Here is a 19,740-nt window from a genome sequence, read left to right as displayed (position 1 = left end):
TTCCACATTCATATCTGTGGGTCCACTAAGAAAGGAACCAGGCTGTAGGAGACCAGTTATTACTTGGTCTTGCACATCATTTAGTACAATGAAAAATGTACATAGATACATAGAGCAAAAATCTGCAATAGTTAGAGATTCAGGATACCCTTTCTTGTCATTTTCAGTTCTAGGAAGCAAGGGAATAACTTGTTCCTGTGACATCTTGCAACAAAGGTGCTTCACTTGGTTCCCTGTTGCACTAGTGGAAGGATGCGGTGTCCTGCCTGCCAGCAGTAGTTACGCAAGGGCAGGATGAGGTATGCTGGCATCGAAGGGGAGTGGAGCAGCTTGCTGAAAACACATGCTTGCCCATCTGCTAGCCAGCATAGTATCTGTGTTGTTGCAAAGGCTGGAATACAAATGTATTCAGAGAAAAAGACACCTAAAAATAGATATCTGTAGTGTAGCACCTCCATTTCAGTCTCAGCACATCATGTGGATTCTGTTTAGGGTCAATGAGGGAAAAGCAGGTAATTCTAGGATACCCAGTGATCGTATCTATTTTAGACYTTTATCTTGAGGTGAGGTGAAGAGCATCCTACACGTCTGGTCTCTGCAATCTATAAAGGCAGCCTGGACAAGTGGTTTGAGATTAGGACCGGTGAGTCCCCTCTCTGGTACTGAACTCCCTTCCACCGAGACTTGCCAAACTTCACCTCCAGCTGGCTGCCATGAGCATGTCCTCCTGAGCCACATCTTTGGGTTTGCAGGCAGAATTCTCTCTTGCTTCTTAGAGGTGCTGATGGTGATGGGTCAGTGTCAGGACCGGCCCGTTGGTCCTTCTGAAAGCATTTGAGTACTGTCCTGTGTATCCCTTCACAGTTCTCCTCCTAACAACCTTTTCTTCTCCCATTTCATTTCTACAGGCGAGTTTATACCGAGGTGGCTACAGCCGATTTGCTCCCTACTGAAGTGACGTGAGCCCTCTGCAAGTGGGACAGCCCCCCCAGTTCATGAGGCCTGGCTATTGCAATATTTACTAGTAGAGGAACTCTATAGCAAGTCGAGGAGGAAAAACAAAAAAAAAAACAAAAGAGAAAATACTTTTTTATACCTCACTATATTCTTTGAATATGTATTTTTTTCCCTTTAAATTTCTGCCTTTAATTCTTTTGTTCCAAAGATTGTGCATTTTTTTTTGTTTTGTTTGGTTTTTTGTTTTCATTTTTGGGGTTTTTTTAACTGTGGTAAAAATAAKGCATTTCCTTGTCTGTACGTTGGTGCATAGCTTATCCTACCAATCATGAAAAGGCAATTAGTGATAAGGAAAGCTGTTAGAAACCGATATCATGCAATTAATCAGGAACACTAGAGAGAGTTAACTTCCCTGGGTCTGGTGCTTCGTGCCTGTGAGACAGGAGGACGTGAGGGAGAAGTCTCCACCTCCTGTGTTTCAGGTCTACAGAAGGAAGTACTCTTTGGCTGTGTCTGGGACCTGAACGCTGGGAAATAGTCATTTATGTTTGGAAATGGGGAAATGCAGAGACTTTCCTTGTTTCTATCACCGTCTGACACGCGCAGGTTCATGACAGTGTCAGCAGTGTCAGAACTTTAGACTTTGCAAGAGGAGAGTCCCTCAACCTGCCCAAAGACTTCAGCTGTTATCTGCTGTATAGGGGACAAGACTTTGAAAGGAGTTTTTGATGAGAATGATCTTTTCCCCAGACACAGAACTTCTACTCACTGATTTTTGTCCACTGCAGTTGGCTGTAATTGTCTTAGTTTTTGTTCCTCTTTTTGAAGATCTTACTCTCTCGCTGTCCCTTTCCTCCCCTTCGTTCCTCGAGGAGCGGCAGATGCAGTGCAGGATCACATAGAGTACCTCTGTTGCGGACCGCAAGTGCTTAAACTTGGGGAGGTGAAGCACCTGCAGCCTTGCAGAGGAAGAAGGCGAGCAGAAGAGTCGAGCATGGCACACGCTCTGAGGCCCAGCGTGCAAGGGCTCTGCTGCTGTTCATCCTGGGCTGCTTAGGTGCTCCTGCAAGTAATCTATTTAAAATAACATGAGWGAGGAAAAAAGTCATGCATAAGCTACTTGAGGTGAGGGACAAGCATGTGGGTTTGTGTGGGGGAAGAGGATCTTTTATATCTAAATGTGATCCTGAAGTAGTTTTGTATCTGGCAGAAGCAGTTCGTGTAAGATATTCCTCTGAATTCATAGGAACTTCCTACCACAAGCTATTCCAGGCCCTTCCATAGCTGCATCAGAGCCTCTGGGTTTGTTTTACCCAGCCTGTCATAGAAAGTTATGCACCTGGTTTGCTGAGTCCATATAGACACTACATATTAGAAGACTTGGAAGAATAGAGACTGTTTAGCTGAGGGCTCCACAACTCCCAAGAACATCTCCCTTCTGCTCTCACATACAGAGAATTCACTGTGTATCAAAGACAGCACACTTAGATGACTGTGAGCTGTGATGTGGAATTGCTGCTCTCCAGACCTCCTGGTTCAGCTGCTGGCTCCAAGAGTGCTCCTAGTAATCCCAGTGCTCTAAGCACATGCTGGAGAGATGCAGAAGTGCAAATGTACCAGGTTGCCTCGACTCCATGGATTAGTGCTGGGGTGAGCCACTGCCCCCCAGAAAGGCAGCTCAGAGTGTGGGTTTGCTGGTGGAGCCTCTCCAGATCCTGTCGTACCCCTGCTTTTCCATCTGCCACTGATGCAGAATGGGAAAACTCCTGCATTTAACACTAAGCAACATCAAGAAGCAGAGGTCCCACTCCCAGAGAGGTGTCCTGGCCCAGCCACACACAACCACACGTTTTTTGCTCTTCCCAGTGATCCATGGAGCCTCGCCGTGCACAGCAGAGTGGAAGCAACTCATATGGGAAGAATGGGGACGCCATTAGTTAAGCTAGAGACCCTGAAGCTATTGATTTTCTGGAGGAATAGCTAGATAAAAGAGACACCAAACTGCCAGCCTGATGGCCACTTTTTTTTTCTGGTTTTATTGTTGTTTTTTTACTTTTTTTTTTCCAAGCCAAAGTTTGGTTTGTTGCTGTTATGACAATTTTGTTGTTTGTATGTAAATATTTTAGCTTGAAAATGGGGAGGGGGGAAACAGGGTGTAGGGGCTTTCACAAAATCTAGGAAATGAGGGAGACTCGGGGTGTTTGAGGGTTTTTACTGCCTGAGTTGGAGTAGAAGAGGGAGGACTTGAGGTAGAGATAGTCATATTCAAGGGGAGTTATTTCCACTGCAGAGCAGCCAGGGGACCTGTGGAGCTGGGATGCAGCAAAAGCCTCTACTGGACTTGTTCTCCCTGCTGTGGATGGAGGGCCTGAGTGAGGTCGTCCCTTCCCTTCCCACAGGCAGTTCCCCAGGCAGCAGCTCTGCAGGCTGTGAGCTCAGGAGCATCTGCAGAGCCCCACTGGGGCAGCTGCTCCCCCACTGCCCCTCTCCCTCGTTCAGTTCAGCTGGTTCTGACTGCGGCTCCTGAGAAGCTGGGTTCTCCCTCCCTGAATGCCCTCCCCTACCCTGGCAATGCCACCCGCAATCTCCCCCTGCCACTTGGCCTCCCTGGGAGTAGGGAGTCCAGCCCCATTTCTGCCTCCTGGCAGAGTCTATGCATGGCAGCTTCAGCCCGCCCAAGTATATTAGGAATGTGAGGAATTTAGTGCRGAAGCACCCAACCTTTGGGGGACCGTGGTCCCCCGATTTCCGAGTAATACCTGTTCTAAGACCATCCAGACTGATTTCTCCTGTATCCGAGCCTGGCCCGCTCTGGTCCCTCCCTGCCAGGCTCCTCTGGTGCATTAAGCAGCCAGTGTCTCTGACTCCACAGTTAGTGCTGCAAGATCCCCTGAGGGAGCTTGCTGGTAGCCTGGCTTCCTGCTCTCAGCCGTGAGCTCCCGAGGGGATGCCGGGACACTTGTATGGCATGGGGCCAGAGATAGCTCACTGGTTCCAGGTGTCCAAAGCACCAGACCTCCCAAAAACTTGCATGGCAAGGTTTCTTAAGTGAGTGTTGTGCCATGACAGGAGAGCTCTTAGCCTTTCTTCCCTGTTGGTCAACAGCAGCTCTGGTAACACTCGGATGTGTTATGAACTGGCTAGAGATGCTTTCAGAGTGGCCAAGGTGTGGCTATATCATCTTCTGAAGAAGTGAGGACAAAGCCTATATTTCCCTATGCAAAATGAATTACGTTTAATAAATTGAACTGGGCCCTGGCTTACTAGAATGATGGCAGCTAGTGCTTGTCCGTGCTGTCGGTCTGCAGTCACAGGTCTGTTGCAAAGCAGGACTTGACTTTCTGAGGGAAAAAYGCACAGGCAGCCTGGCAAATATCTTGCTGTTTGTCACCTTTTAGTCTGGTGGCATCTGGGATTCCTCTTGATGCAGAGAAAAAATTGTTTCTTTAAATGTAGCTGTTTGTATTGTCTTGCAACAGATCCAGCCAGCGCATGACGATAATACAGATGAAATTTTGGTTTGAAGAGTTGATTTATTTAATGTGCTGGTCTGTATTTCATTGCAGTTATAGTTGTGCTGGTACAAAGATGACTTCTACTGGTATAGCATGTTCTCTACTGGGAGTAAGTTTATTGATGCCCAGCACGTTAGCAAACTCTTGTCCCGGTCCCCATGCTTGGGAGGCTGCACTGTTGTAGGTGGGTTAGCTTTTCTAAGAAAAGCCATGACAGGACTTGGAGGCAGTGGGGAGCTCGGTATGARCCTACTATAGCCAGCTTTTCCCATGATAAGCAGTCATGTGGATCCTGTGTCATGAGTTCAGATAGACAAAGCCATGTTTAAAGATAGCTGTGGCTTGGCTGTTCCGGTGCCTGAGTAGGGAGCAGACTTGCCCAGCGAGGAGCGGTGGCTCTGGAATCTGAGACCTGTGTTTCGGGCAGGACTCTGTCAGTGACCCCGCAAGGGTCCCTGTGGGGAAGTTGTGTTGCTACTTTAGACTTCGCTTCCCCATCCCTAAAGTGAAGYGGGAGTTTATCCCGTTCTTACCTGTTTTGGGATCCATGGATGTGAAGTGCACAGCAAGAGCTGAGGAGGGTTTTCTGAGTAGCTGGCTTGAGTGCTGGTTGTGGAACGGTTAATGAAGCCATTTCCCTGCCTGAAAAGAGACACTGGCTGCTGGGCTTTTGATTCCAGCACCCAGAACTCCCATCAGTGGGGAATACAAACCTCCCGGTTCTACCCACATTTTTCCCCAGCCCATCCCTATCTGTATCTTCCCACCCTAGCCACAAAGATGGAGGCAAATGGAAAACAGCTTTGGGGAGCACTTAGGAATTTAATAAAGGGAAACCCAAACAGCTCTGGGGAGCGCTTTTGCTGAGTCTAGCTCCAAAGGGAAAGCACACGGGCAGCATGGCATAGGGCCTGCTGCCTGTGACCCTCCAACCTGGCACRAGTGGGGGAATGCTGTCCTTGGTGCAGCGGGGTGATTTTTAAAGTGTTTTACCTGTTTGCACTGTTTTAAAATAGGAGGAGGGGGGGAGAACCAACCTAGTGAACAAGATGAACATCCAATGTAAACTTCTTTGTATTTTTGTTTTTGACATGCTCTTGGATAATGTCAAACATTTTGTAGTATACACCAGTGAGACTTGATTCTTTGTTGCATAAAACACTATTTTTGGTGATGTTAATGTCTGAAAAGCCCATTCCCTCCATCCCCGTCTTACTGATTGCCCTCTCTGCCCTCCAACCCCAGTAAACTTTTCTTCTACAACAAAAACTCCAGTCAACAAGGCAAGCAGGAGTCTGATAGCCAGAGTGTGAAATGGGGCCCTTTGCAAGTAGGCTGTGGGGTTTCTCCCTGGTACACTTCGCTCCAGCCAGAAGTTGTCAGGATAGCTCCCGTCCCTCTGCAGGGCCTGCATCAGGGGCAGCCTAAACAGGACTCGGGAAGGCCAAGTCCCGTCTCTGTTGCCAGTGCTGACCCTGGAAGGCAATTTCTTGCCAGGGCTGTCAGTGCTGCTCATGGGCCATGGGCTGCAGCTGGCCCAGGCTTGTGCAGGAGACTAGCTTCCCACGCTGCCTCTCAACTTGTGGTAGAGCAAGAATGCATCAGCCAAAAACTCTGCCTGATTTCACCAGGAGATTTCTGGTGTCTAAAGCCGTCCTCCCAGATAGTCCTTTGCCTGGCAGAGTCAGTAAAATGCCCACTAGTCTTAGGAATGGTTTTTCTTTTTAAAATTTTTGTTTTGAAGTGGGTCAATAAATCTCTTGCCAGATTCCCAGTTCTCTACTGGTGGAGGGGCTTGTTGCTTCCCTGAGGAGTAAATTCCTTACAGAAATCAGGCCTCCCACATTAGTAGTCTCAGTGCTGGTCATGTTTTTCTATTTTCTTCTGTTCACAGTATTTTGTGTGTGAGAGTGTTGTAGTTTTGGCAGCTCCATGTGATTGCATTATCATGTGATGAAATAATCCTTTTTCCTTTTTTACCCCAGGGGATATGATTTGGTTCTGTCTTCTTTCCTTGGGTTGTTTTTAATTTTTTTTTGTTTGTTTGTTTGGGTTTTTGTTGGTTTTGGTTGGTTTTTTGGTTGGTTTTTTTTTTTTTTTTTTAATACGATAAATCCTGCTTGTAAATAGCTGGAGCTAAAACCTGGGGCTGATAGTAGATGAGAACCAGGGCTGTAGAGCGATACGGAGCTGGTGGAGTATTTTACTGACCTCACAGGCTGATCTTTTTGAGACGTGGAGATTTTCAGTGCGAGGCTGAGATGCCACAGCACCTCCAAAGGCAGCGATAGACTTGCCCCTCTCGCAGTCTCCCCAGCACCTCCCATTGCCAGGTACCGCCGGGGAACGGGACGTGTCCCAGGTGGGATGCCTTCCCTTCCTCCAGATCATTTACTAGGATGCCTGAGCCGCTTGCCCAGGGTCCCATTTCCCTGCTGACTCTGGAGAAGCAGTATCTGCATCCCAGGGCTTTGTGACAGCCTTTAACTTCCCGCCCTCCCTCGTTAAGTATCATATTGTATAGTAGCTTTCAGACCATACAGTATTCATTGGGTTATTCCTATTATTATCAAGTAGCTGGAATTGTGAAGGTTGGAGTAGTTAGATCTTTAGCTTTTATTCCTTTTTTTGTATTACTATCCATGTGTATAAATTATTGATCATGTTGCTGGCTTTTATAAACTCTAAGCAAGGGGGGAAACCCTTCCTAACCCTTTCAAATGGTAATGAAGCACTGTTTTTAAATAAAAGAGAGAAACACCAGTCTGCTGTCTCCCTTGTGTTGTTTTTCAGTGCATCTGGATGAATTTTGCTGGTACATCTCCCTGGCAGGTAAAAGCAAAGAAGGGAAGCTGGTGTGCAGAACGAGCTGGGAGATTGGATCTTCTTAGCAGTGATAAGGGTGAAGCCTTGGCATGTCACGCTGGCAAAATCCCAGCCCCATATGTTCCTACACCAACCTCTACGAAAATCCACACCTTTCCCTGTTATTCTTTCCCATTGCTGTTTATTAGCAGAAAAGGGCCATTTGTTTGTTATTTGATAAGAAGCCGTTTTATTTTTCTCCTCAAGTCTAATCGGTGTTTGAGCCCGTTAGTGTGGAAGGAGAGACAGCCATTTCAAATTACGAAATCGAAATCGGCTTCTCCTGTGTAGCCAGACTCGCCCCATCTGTGTTAGCACAGGTTTAATAGTTAACACACACCACTGGATGCCAAGGTTCCTGTGTCCGTGTAAATTTCCTCTGGGGGCTTGGACTCGTTTTAAACGCTGCCTCTGTTGTCCTGCCTGTAAAAGGAGTACTGCAGATAAGCAGAAATTCATTCACATTCTACGTGGTATGTGCAGATCCTTCAGTGAAAGATGGCATGCAAATATAGATCCATATAATCAGGTGCCTTTTAAACTGAAATTATCCTAAAAATAGCTGCTAATAAACCCCTGTGGCTAACTGGAAGTGATTAGTGAAACAATAACTGAGCAAAATGATACAGCCAAATATGCATAGAACAGTTGAGGCTGATGCTTTAAATATTTTTGGAAATGCCAGGTGCCAGGAACAWAACGGGTGGGATAAGGTGTGTCCCTGGGCAGTAGGATTGTTGATTATGAGGCAGGAAGGTGTGTGAGCTCCTTAAGCATTCCTTCCCAGTATTTACTAAAGATATGTTTCTGTCAGATGATCCTCATTTCATTCTAACAATAACTCAAGAGGATGTTCAGCAGTGACTGCTAAAATTAGATGCTTGGAAATCAGGGCTGAATAATTGTTGAAGAAAAGCTGGTTAAGGGATTCTGCATCAATGGAGCTGGGAAAGGTCTTGAAAGGAAGCTCTGCCATGCTGGGAGAAAGAGGCAGGCTCCGGAGGCTCAGCAAAAGAGCTTTAGGTCTTCCAGCCTACCTTCATTCCAAGGCAAAGCTGTAAAATGGCTGATCCTGGAAATCACTAATTAGTCAGTAAAAGTGTTGTAATATTCAGCATTACTCAATGTGATTTATCAAAAGTAGAACTCATCRAAGGAAGCAAAGGTTCTTTGAATTCACTGCAAGCTGGCTGAGGAAGCAAACATGGCTGATTTAATACATTCCTTCTTTGTAATCTGTAAATAATTGTGGTAAGTAACAGACAACTCATGCTAGTCACAGCTGATYACGAGTGGTGCTTGTTTCTACATTCACCTGGGAGTGATGGTACCACTGCCGCATCAGGAAGGCCCAGGGGAGAGGGTTTGGCAATAACCAGGGTGTGGGCTCAGTGTCACAGGGCTTAGTGTCGCCCCAGGGTCCACCAGTGTGGCTGCTGAGCAGCAATCTGGGTGCCACACGGCTGTGCCTGGCTGCTGCAGGGTGGGATGTAGTCACTAAGTGATAACGTTTGCTGGAAAGCATTCGGATCACATTGAAATGATTTATGAATTCAAACTGAACTTGCGGAAGAGCTCAAGGGTGAGGTTAGTGTGACTGCTAAGGCTGCATCTTGGGCTGGCACTGACAAGCTGCATCAGGAGATTTGACCCAAAAGCTCAGGAAGAAGTCCTGATCCCTGTGCCAGTAGCAAAGCTGACTTCTTGTCAGGATTTTGCTGCTGGACTTCTATTAACTGTACTGTCTCAGGGATGGCAGCCTGAGCATTCCTTTGATAGGAGAGCTTATCTCAGCAGCTGGTATGGGAGGAAGAGTTATTTGCATGCCCTCTTTCTGTCTTCATGCAGAAAATTGCAAAGTTGTAGAATAATTTGTGTTGGAAGAGATCTGTAGAGGCCATCTAGTGCTGCTGTGTCTTGTTCAAAGGTCAGTCAAGTTCATTTAATTGTAGTATCTTCAGYGTGAGCTCAGAGGGGAAATGCATTCTGCAGTGCCAACAGCTTCAGCATGTCCTAGGAGGTGAGAGGTGACCCCTGCTTCAGTTTGTGCCTGCAGCTCTGTTTCCTTCCCTGTGCAGCCACGGTTGGTTCTTGCTTGAGGCTGTTTCAGTGGGGTGTGGAGATTAAAACTGCAATGTGCCTAACTTTGATTAGACAAGATGTATTTTTTTGTGATTGCGCTCAGTTTGCCTGAAATGCAATAATTTCTGGCATAGCGTGTCCGGTGCTGGCTCCCACTGCTTCCAGCATGGTTGAAGGGCTGGAACTGGGTGGGGGAAGAGAAAGGAAACAAGAAAACAACTGTGAGAGCTCATCTGCTGATTGTCAGGAAGGAGAATTGATTGCTTTCTGGAATCACCTTGTGAGGAACAGAGATCAGACTTTTCCATGTCTTTCCTGCCAATTGGTACAACATTCCCCAGCATGTGGCAGGTGAAAACAGGCAGCTCCACCCATAGCTGAGGGTTAAGGAACTTGCTGCAGTCAGTGATTTCTAAAGCATTTCTAAGTGTCAAATCCTAATCTAGGARCTTCCAGTGCCTTGCACTATCTAGCCCTATTACTGACCTCATTGGAGATGAACCATCCTCTGTCCTGGGTGCTCTCTGTTCACCTTGGGCTCACAGTGACCCCTCAGCCCAAACCTGTAACCCTTGGGTGCTGATCCTCTTCCCTTTGCTGGTTGGTGGAGGCAGCCCCACAAGCTGAGTCCTTGCCTACGTGTGCCAATCCCAGCATTCCCCCATGTCACCCGCAGCAGAGGACAAGTCTCCTGGCTTGTGCGAGCCTCATAACCAGGGAAGCAGTGAGGGTACTGGAACTGAAACTGGACGATTTTTTTCTGGCCTGAGGCARTCGTCTCCTGCAGGTGTCTGAGGGGAGAGCAGGGACTGTTTGGCTCCAGAGGTGCAGTGGCCACCAGCCCATGACCAGAGTCTAGGAGTCAGCCTTCCCACTTGGAGAAGCCTCACCGGGTTTGGCCCCTTTCCTGCTGCGGCGCACCAATGCTGGAGCCCCTGTGTGTGCCAAGGGGGAGATGCACAGAGCCAACACTGGAAGCAGCTGTCCCRGTTTGTGGAAATTTTCTTGCCTTTTTAAGGACATGCAGAATGCTGTGCTCTAACTTTAGCCCAAAGGTATGGTTGAGTTGGCTTCTTTTATTAGTGGATGAGTATAAATATATCTGCTCTTGGTGCCTGTCTTGTTCTTCCATGTGTAAACACTGAGCTCTGTTCCAGCTCCTTTTGATGATAAATTCCTTGTCTTTTGAATCACAAATCACCTTTTTGTGTCAGGAGGAAGCATCAAAGCCCAAAGTTGCTTTGTTTTTAATAGAACCAGCATTCTCCAGCTGAACTCTGCGCTGACATCACCGATTTCACGGAGCTCTGCAACAACAGTAGATCTGGCGTGTTTACGGCCTTACTGGAGTAGCCTTTGAGCTCCTCTGGAGCCCTGCTGCCACACAGCTCTGCAGTCCTCTCTTATTTTTGCAAGGATGTCACCCGTCCTTCCTGGCAGGAGGCTGGGAACCCTCGCTTCTCGTTCGGAACACCAGGGCTTTTCCTTTTCGGTCAGTGCTTCTGAGCTCTGCCGCTTCTGCTCCGCGAGAAGCAGCTCTCCAGAAATAGCTCCTGCTCCTGGCCAAGTGCGGCTCACGTGGGCGCGATGCCGCCGGCTGTCCCCGCGCTCCCACTGGTGCAGGGGCAGCTGCAGATTCCTGTGCCCAGAGCATGAGGGGCTGAGAGGGGATTTCAGCTCACCCCAGTGCCAGTGTGGGTGAGCTGCCTGCTCCGCTGTCCCGCTCGGCTGCAGGGCTTGAAGGGGAGAAAGGAAGAGGGACAATCGGTGCCATCCATGAGAAACTTTGCACAGGGGGTAGGAAGCGCCACACCTCTGTTGTGGGGGCTGATGGAGAAGTTTGGGGAGAAAGTGAAAAATTTAGAGTTGGGGAAAGGCTGGGTATGCTGAACTTGCTGTGGCCTTGAAGGTGAGGGCTGAGCTGGCTGCAGAGCTGTGGCCCAGGATAATATTCTTACATTCTCTTCAGAGACTTGCAAGGGGGTTGTGGTACAGGAGCAGGAATTGCTCCCCACTAACACTGAAGTGATCCATGCTGAAGCCAAATTTTCTTCTGGGGCTGAACACATTTGTGCCTGGCCAAAGCCACTCAAATTGTAGCAGTGGTCACTATCCAATGGCTCCCAGCAATGTCCCAGGGTGTTTAGAGCTACACCAGCACTCTGGGAGGTGGGACACTCCACTCTCCACTCTCAGGTGGGACATCCCAGGCAGCTGCTCAAAACCCACTGTGATTTGCAGGCCAGGTGTGACCTGGCATTGCAGCATGGAACTCGAGAGATTTTTTCTCAATGGCACTGAATAGCCACTGCTCAGCATACAGGGAGCTTTGTTCACCATTCTTCTCCTTTCCCTATCAGGTGGGCAATAAACCCACTTTTAGAAAACTAAATRCTCTGGAATTTTCCCTGTCTCTGGCATCCTGCTTGCAAGTCCCTGGCAGCTGCCTTTCCTCAAGGCCCCCACTAAAAATGAAACTGGACAAAACTGAAGGGATCCTGTAGGGAAACACCTTGGCTGAGCATCCCTGTCCCTGCTGGTGACTGGTGGCATGTCCTGTGTGGCCTGTGTAGTGTGCTGCAGAGCCAGGAGTCACTTTGTCCCTGTGAGGTAGCAATCTCCAGCTCTACTTGGAGCTGTGCAGATGCTTGGTGGATTTTAACTCTGGTTTCCTTTGGGAAAATGTGAAATACTTGATCCTCCTGTGCCTTTTTGTGCCTTCCTGTTGCCTTGGTGCAGACTCTCACAACTGAGAGACTCTAGAGGAACAGGAGCATCCTCACAGGCATGGCCAAGGCTGAGATCTCAGCACTCCAAAGTGTACAGGAAGCGTGTCCTGAAAAGGAGCTGGGTCTGGGTACAGTACATCTCTGATGCGACCCCTGGAGATTTTGCTCACATGTACCCACGTCATTCCCTCCCTGCCACTGCAGCTATACAGGTCTCCTGGGGCCATATGTTTCTAGAACAGTTACTGAGTCTGAGCATCTGTGCCCAAAAAACAATGAGAGTTGCCAGGAGGAGAGAAGAGGCCATGGATGAATCTCCTCTCTTTTGCTTTGCAAACAATCTGGTCCCCAGATTTGAGCTCTGACTGATTGGTTTGGTGGTAGGTGGCTGCTCAGGGAGTGCTCCAGAGCAGGAGTTATCTTTTTCCAAATTCTTCACTTCTCTCTGGCAGCAAAGAAGTCCCCATGGCACAAAATGCTAACATGCTTAGAGGCACATTTCATGCCCAGAAATGTTTCCAGTCTCAGTTTCACTCCAGGCACTGGGGACAATAGGAATGCTTTTAAAAGCTGCCATCTCATCGTCCAAGTCAGAGCAGCCATGCACCATGAATGTGCCCAAAGGAATGACCCATGGGAAAAACAGGGCTTGAGCACACAGGATGATCCAAGGCAGAAAAAGCAGAAAGGCACATTTTGAATGGTATTTTATCTGGTCATATGGATAAAATTAAAAGGAGAACCAGGACAACAAAGCCAGGTCTAGCTTGCCTTCCTGGGCACACCATCCCCTCTTGGCTTGCTCTGTGTGGGGTTTGCCCTGGACATGGCTGCAGGACTCAGCAGAGCTGTGAACACCCAGAGCTGTGTCTTAACCACCAGGCTAGTCAAGGCCATGATGTTTCTGAGATACCTCTGCCCAGGGCACTTATTATTCTGCTTCATTTTGCAATTTATTTTTTTAACACCTCTTTTCTTTCACCAGTGTTTCTGCAAACAGCCTGGAGAGGTCCCAGAGCTTGGAGTTACCAGCCCAGTGTGTCCCAAAGCCACAGTAAGGCACCTGGGTCTGTGATATCCCAGGTATCTCTGGGCTCTCCACATGCAGGAAGGCCATTTCCAGAGCTAGAGCTGTCCTGCAGCAGTAAGGGTCTACAGTCACACCAGGAACACGACTGACCTCTTCTCTTTCACCTTGAAGGTGTCACTGACCAGTGAAGAGCCTCAAACCCAGCACCCAGTCTTACATCTGGCCCACTGGTGGTCTGATTTTGCAGCTGCTTCATGCAAAAGAAAAAGCCCCTGGAGGGGAAATCTGGAAGACCAAAGGATTGTCAGTATGGTCCTAATGCTAAAAATTGAGTCAAAAGGATTGACCAAAAGCTGAAGGGACCACACAGCTTGGCAAGGGTGYCAGGGTAGCCATGGGGAAACATCCTGGCACTGGGGCCTCCTGGGGAGAACAAGTAGAAGGAGCTCTGAAGTTTCATCCTAAACCTCAGGCACAGGATAGCAAGGATGGCTGTTTGCCTCAGAGACAGCCGAGGGGAAGAGGCTGGAGGTGGTGTGGAAGCACTGATGGGATGCAGGCTGTGTCCTCTGGGCAGGGGCATTGCCTCCTCCTGCCCCCATGAAAACTTGGTGCCTTCTGCTCAGTCCTCAAATTGAAGAACCAGACTAGTACCTTATCTTTGAAGTTGTACTAGTATTTCTTCACTAGTATTTGTGCTCTAAAGAACAAATCTACCAGGAGCCCCATGCCCATGTTTTCACTGCCATGGCTGCAGTTTTTGGTGTTCCTGATTTCAAAACACGTGGGTCGTTGGACAGCAGGATGATCTGCTGGAGACYGTGCTTTCCTTAGCTAATGTATTTCCCAGGATGTGGGGACTGTGACTCAGTGATGCTGTGTGATATGCTCATTCACATTTTCCTGTCCCAGAGCTACTGCCTTGGGGATTTTCCTTCTGCATCTAACCCCATAAATGCCCTGCTAGTTTTCCACGTATGAAGTGTGGGTAGTGAGGTCTCTCATACTTCTCTTTAGGCCCCTGGTCCTGTCTGTAGCTGTATTTCCCACGTGGAGCCGTAGCCACATCTGATCATATTCCTTCACTCCTGCAGGGACCCATCACAGGCTCTGGCCATTCAGAGGTCCTTTTTCCATTGTGTGGGTGGTGTGTGGCTCTAGAGCTTTTGTTTCCCAATCCTGCTCACCAAGGCTGGAGTCATGTCTCCATTCACTTCTGCAACTTCGAAAGCACCAGGGTTTGAGCCACAGCTTTTGGGAAGGGTTGATTTCCAAGCTTGGTGTGTGGGCTTGGAGCTGGCGCTSCTAAGGGGGTGCAGCTCCTCCTCTGTCTCTCAGTGCCTCAGCATTTCTGGGGTATGAATACTTGGATGTGAGCTCCGCAGCATTTAAGAGTGACAAGGTTATTTTTTCCACATTACCTGGCTCCCACCTGTCATCTGAATGTCACAGTAATTCAGGTGTGGCAAAGGTAACAAGAATCATTTAGGTTTCACCTAGTGTGCCAAGAGTTGGAAGTCAGGCCACGTGTGTAAAGGGGATAGGAATTTCCCTTATGTCTTCAGGAAAGGCAGGGACCCAGGTTGGAGTCCCAAAAGTGGAGCAGCTGGACAAGCTCTGCTGGGGCAAGGTGTGTGTTGCTGCAATGATGTTCACATGGGTTTACCATGGCAGCACCCTCAGAGCGAGTTCAGCTGCCATGAAATCACCCACGGCATTTTGCAGGAGACGTTTGCCTGTGTGGGGATGTTTGTGCTTAGGGTCATGTCTATTTTTGCTTCTACGCCTTGTATTTTTAAATTGGATTKGATCGGCACACAATGCCTGCAGCACAGCTCCTTTCAGATCATCTGTCATGTCAGAAAGTGCCTTTGAATATCTGTCTGCTCATTTCAAGCTAAAGATTTACTCTGTAATTAGATAGTTTTGTTTCAAATGCTTTTTTTAAAAAAAAAAAAAAAGAAAGAGAAGTATGAATGAAAAGTCAGTATTAGGTTGCTTTGGTGGATGGGAGTATGCAGGTGGATAGCAAAATGCTTCTGCAAAGCTGCCCAGCTTGGGATCCTGCCCTCCTGCACCCTGCTCCAGTAGCAGCATGGGAYCCTCTGCCCTTGCACTTAGGGCACTCAGCTTTGCAGGTGGAAGCTGCCTCTGGATTTCAAACTAGAGGAAAATTAAAGGTAAGAAAGGAGGATAAAGACTGAAACTTAAACCTGAAATATAACTTCAAAGGATACAACAGCTAAGCTGCTAGGGGAAATGGTCTGAGGTTTAGGGATTTGATTTTGTGAGTAGCTGCAAGTGACAACTTCCCACTGGACCTGAATTCAGTGGCAGGGGAACTCTGCCTCTGAGCACAACTTTACTTTTAATAGTACACAATTACTTCACACAGATTTAGATAGAAGTAATTAAATGATCTCACTCAAAATTACTTTCATTTTTCTTATGCTGTATAAATAAGACACACATCCACTGGCTGTTGTGTAAATAACCTCACTCCCTCACCTCTGCCAAGGGGTGGCCCTTCTCCTTCTGCTTTGCCTTCTCACCTCTGATGCCTTTTGGCTGTTATTTCCTGTCAGCATGCCTAAAGCCAAGTAAAAACATGCTGCCTGCAGTAGTCAGCTGTATTTTCTGTAAGACACTACTTACACTGTTGTCTTGTATCTGCTCAGGTAACCTTATCTGAGCAGGGAATGCTGAATGAGATACTCTGATCCACTACAGGATCTGGGATTAGGTGCTGGTTCTTCACTCTGTGCATTTCTGCACATACTGGATCGTCATCAGCTGCTCTAAAAGGTGAAATGGGTGCATGAGCTCATGAGCCCAGTCCTAGTTATAATTTGAAAAAGAGTGATTAAATTTTCAGCTTATAATAAAGCTGGCTTATAATTATAAAGTCAAGGTTTGGGTTGGAAGGGACCTGAAAGATCATCTAGTTCCAGCACCCCTGCCATAGGCAGAGACACTTTCCACTAAACTAGGTTGCTCAGAGCCCCATCCAACCTGGCTTTGAACACTTTCAGGGATGGGGCATCCACAACTTCTCTGGTCAACCTGTTCCAGTGCTTCACTCCCTCACAGTAAGGAATTTTTTCCTAATMTCTAATCTAAATCTACTCTTTCAGTCTGAATCTATTCCCTCCGTGTCACTATGCGCCCTTGCAAAATGTTTCTCCCCGGTTTTCTTGTAGGATCTCTTCAGGTACTGGAAGGATGGAATTGGGTTACCCTAAGCCTTCCCTTTTCTAGACTGACCAAACCTTATTCTCAGCTTTTCCTCACAGGAGAGGTGCTCCATCCCTCTGATCATCTTGGGGGCATCTCTGTTCCTTTTTTTGCATTTCCCTCCTCCCTGTCATCTTGCCCAGCAGTGTGGATGTCCTGTGAGGCAGATCCTGTGGGTGTGCTGATAAATCTTCTTGGCCTCCCTGCCCGGTGCCCCAGCTGGGATGGACCATGCTCACCACTGTGGTGAGCTCCTTGGCCAGGGATCAGGCTTAGGGGCGGCTGTGCTTTAATCCCAATGCTGCTTTCCAGGGCAGCTTTGTGTGCAATGCCTGACCTGTTAATATCAGTAGGCACAATGTGCTTCAGACGAAGTGTCCATGACTTTTTCCCTCAGGCAAAAAAATTCCTCTCTGCAGAGGGAACCAGTTACCCTCCTTCATTCTGGCAGCTGGAGCTAATAGTGGCCAAAATGTGCCACCCTTGTGGGTCTAGTGGTGATTCTGGTGATCTGGTTCATGTGGGTCTCCTCTGAAGGCATTTCTCTGAGATTTCAGGTTAGGAAACTGCCCCAGGAATGCTATGAGCCATGTCACAATACCTGCTAAACCACTAGCCAAAATCAGCAAAATGTTTCTTGAAAGCTTTTGGACCTGGGAGCATAGGGATGCTGTTTGTGAAGCTGGTGGGATGATCCCACAAGAAAAGTCCCGCAGTGCTCATGCTGCACCAGCACCGAGGAGCACTTCCAGCTGTAGAGGCTGCAGAGTGGCCATTCCCACACCACCAGTGTTTTCCTGTACTGCCTCACCGTAAGCTCTGCTCTGCAGAAGCTCAGAGACTTTTAGGATGGTTGATAGGCATCAACTATTTTTGGAAAATGGATTGAAAACCCCATGCCCCAGTGGAATCTCTTTTAGGCCTGGGGTGCTGAGGCTGAGCAGAGCCCAGCAGGAAGGGTATTCCCCATGGAGGGGAACAGGGCTCCCCAGAGAAGCCGATCTGGGGTGGCTCCTCTGCATGATGAGCTGGGCAAGAGGAGGGGCTGCCTGTGCTGAGGCTGGTGCAGGGTGCCCTTGCAGCACAGCACCATGAGAGTGGGAGGAAAGAGGAGCAGAGCAGCAGTGAGAACAGAGAAACCATCTTGGCCACAGCGCCTTTCCGAYGGCACCACATCTGGCAACAACACGGTGGGGCCTTTGGGCTTACCCCACACAAAAAAAAGATGAAATACCAACTATCTGGAGAAAGAGGAGGAGGGAAAAGAGCATGGACAAAGGAATCTCCAGGAGAGGGAAACATTTCTGTTGGGAGAAATGGAGTAAGGGGAATGGCAGTTGCTAGGCAGTGACGTGCCTCTTGCACAGAATCACTGGAGACTGGCACCAACTCTCCCTCTTGTGGGCATTTCCCTCTGCTTTGTGTAGAGCCTGGTAGCTGCCAGTCCTGCCAGCAGCCCTGAACCTCTGCTAGCTTTATCCTAATGACATGATCCCTAACTCCTACATTAAATATCCATGTGAATTAGGTTAAGAGAGTGGCCTGAGCTGCAGAGCCAGCACCTGGACTGACCTGGCATCATCACTCAGCTGGTGAGAGGCACATCTCTGTCTCTAAAGTGAAATACCTGAAAGCAGGACCCATGAAATGGAAGTAGCACATATGGAATCAGTGACTTCCCACGCACAGTCCTTGCAGATCAGTGTGGCCAGGACTTTACTTACCTGCTTTCCTATCACTTTGCTCAAGTTTGCTCACGTCAGTCTTTTTAGTTTATTTAAAAAGCCAAACAAATCAAAATTTACTCATTTTCCCACCTGAATTTCCACATTAACTCCTCCTCTGACCCCAAAGATTTCCTCTCAGACCAGGCTGTGCTCATGGATGAGAAATTTTTATTATATGTTTTTTGACACGAAAGGTCTGCCTGCTTTGTCTGGTCTATCTGCCGTCCCATTTCTTTTCCTGACTTTTTAATCTGTGGTCCCAGTGTTATCATTGTCTGTTTCTCTTTTATTATTTGGACCTTCTCTGCCCCAATAAACAGGTGAGGCCCTGTATGTCTTCCCGTGACAGCCAACATTACCTCTCTCAGTTCCACGAGCTGCAGGTCTACATAGCAGCTGATAAACGCTGGCCTTTTTCTCAGGAGGATAAAAATAACGGTGTAATTTGGCCCTTGTTGAAAACTCAAAGATAAGTCACAAAATTAGCACAGAAACATGGAGAAGGAGCACAGATTCATTTAGAGCAGAGTGACCACATGGAGCGAAATCTCTGCTGCAGCTGACAGGGAAGGAAATAAAAGGACTGCAGGCTAAGATAARCAATTTCCAGACAGATGCTGCCACAGACCAGCTGGATCCGACCAGCTGAGCCACCAACACTGGAGCACTTAGCAGGAGGAGGAAGATCAAAAAATAAAACCACGGGGTTTGAGGAACTCACAATTAAAAAGGCACCAAGAGATGGGAGCCCTGCATGTGCAGAGATCTTTGTGGGTAATGGAGCTTCATTTTTATTATTGGTTTGGGGTTTTTTTTAGAATGAGCATGCCTTAAAGCTGTTTGTGAATGGTTAGAAAGTGATTATCGGATTTTTGTCTTTGTGCTGATTGGCTGATCTTCTACAGAGTCACCAAGTCAGCTGGTTTTAAACAGTTTGACCCAGTAAGGCTGCAGCCATGTCTGAAGTAAATTTTGGGGAGCATGTGTAAGAGGATTAACGAAAATGATGAGCTCAAGAAGAATTCTGCCTATGGCTGTTAAATGCAAGCATACAAATACAACCTTGGGAAGTCCTTTAGCCTCAAGTTGCTGTGATGGAATAGAGCTGTTCCTGCTTCTTGCACTCTCCTTGAGCATCTGCCACTAGTATTGTTGGGGGCAGAATCTAGAGCTAGTTGTCCATGCATCCTATGTGTGTCAGATGCTTACAGCTGAGTTTTCCAAAGGTCCCTGGCCTGGGATACGTGTACCTGCAATCCCAGACCCCAAAGAGCTGGGAGGGCTGACCAGGTTGAGCAATTGGAAGGGATGCTGTTACACTTGTACCACTACTTAAGAAACCACTGGATTCTCATCAGAGGTGAAATCTTCCAGTGCTTGCACTTTTTTGTGCCAGTACCTTGCAGCCAGCCAACAGCACTGTGGTTGTCTTGAAAGCAGGACCCTCAAATACACRGGGCAGAAGATCTGTTTGGTAGCACAGCAAAGAGAACAACAGGGAAGAGAAGCAGAACAGAGACCCCACCCCAAGTGAGTGGTAAATGTTCTGCTCAGGCAACCAGGCCACAAGTGCTGTGTTTAGGGTTCACTGCTGCCCAGTG

At 47.9% G+C, this 19,740-nt stretch overlaps 1 protein-coding gene across 12 annotated transcripts in view; it reads left to right on the top strand.

Moving 5' to 3' along the window:
- Positions 1-7,230, top strand: part of RBFOX2 (RNA binding fox-1 homolog 2) — a 170,059-nt gene extending 162,829 nt beyond the window's left edge. For all 12 annotated transcript variants that reach the window (XM_057387329.1, XM_057387361.1, XM_057387311.1 and 9 more), the window contains one exon: positions 909-7,230. In XM_057387329.1, the coding sequence (XP_057243312.1) occupies positions 909-953 (45 nt within the window). In that variant the 3' untranslated portion in view covers positions 954-7,230. The remainder of the gene's footprint in view (positions 1-908) is intronic.
- Positions 7,231-19,740: the final 12,510 nt, after the last annotated feature.

This window comes from Malurus melanocephalus, unplaced genomic scaffold (genome assembly GCF_030028575.1).
Source record: "Malurus melanocephalus ecotype Western Australia unplaced genomic scaffold, MMel_1.1 scaffold_17, whole genome shotgun sequence".
Lineage (NCBI taxonomy): Eukaryota > Metazoa > Chordata > Aves > Passeriformes > Maluridae > Malurus > Malurus melanocephalus.
The sequence above is the reverse complement of the archived record's forward strand: the minus strand, read 5'-3'. Positions and strand labels throughout refer to the sequence as shown.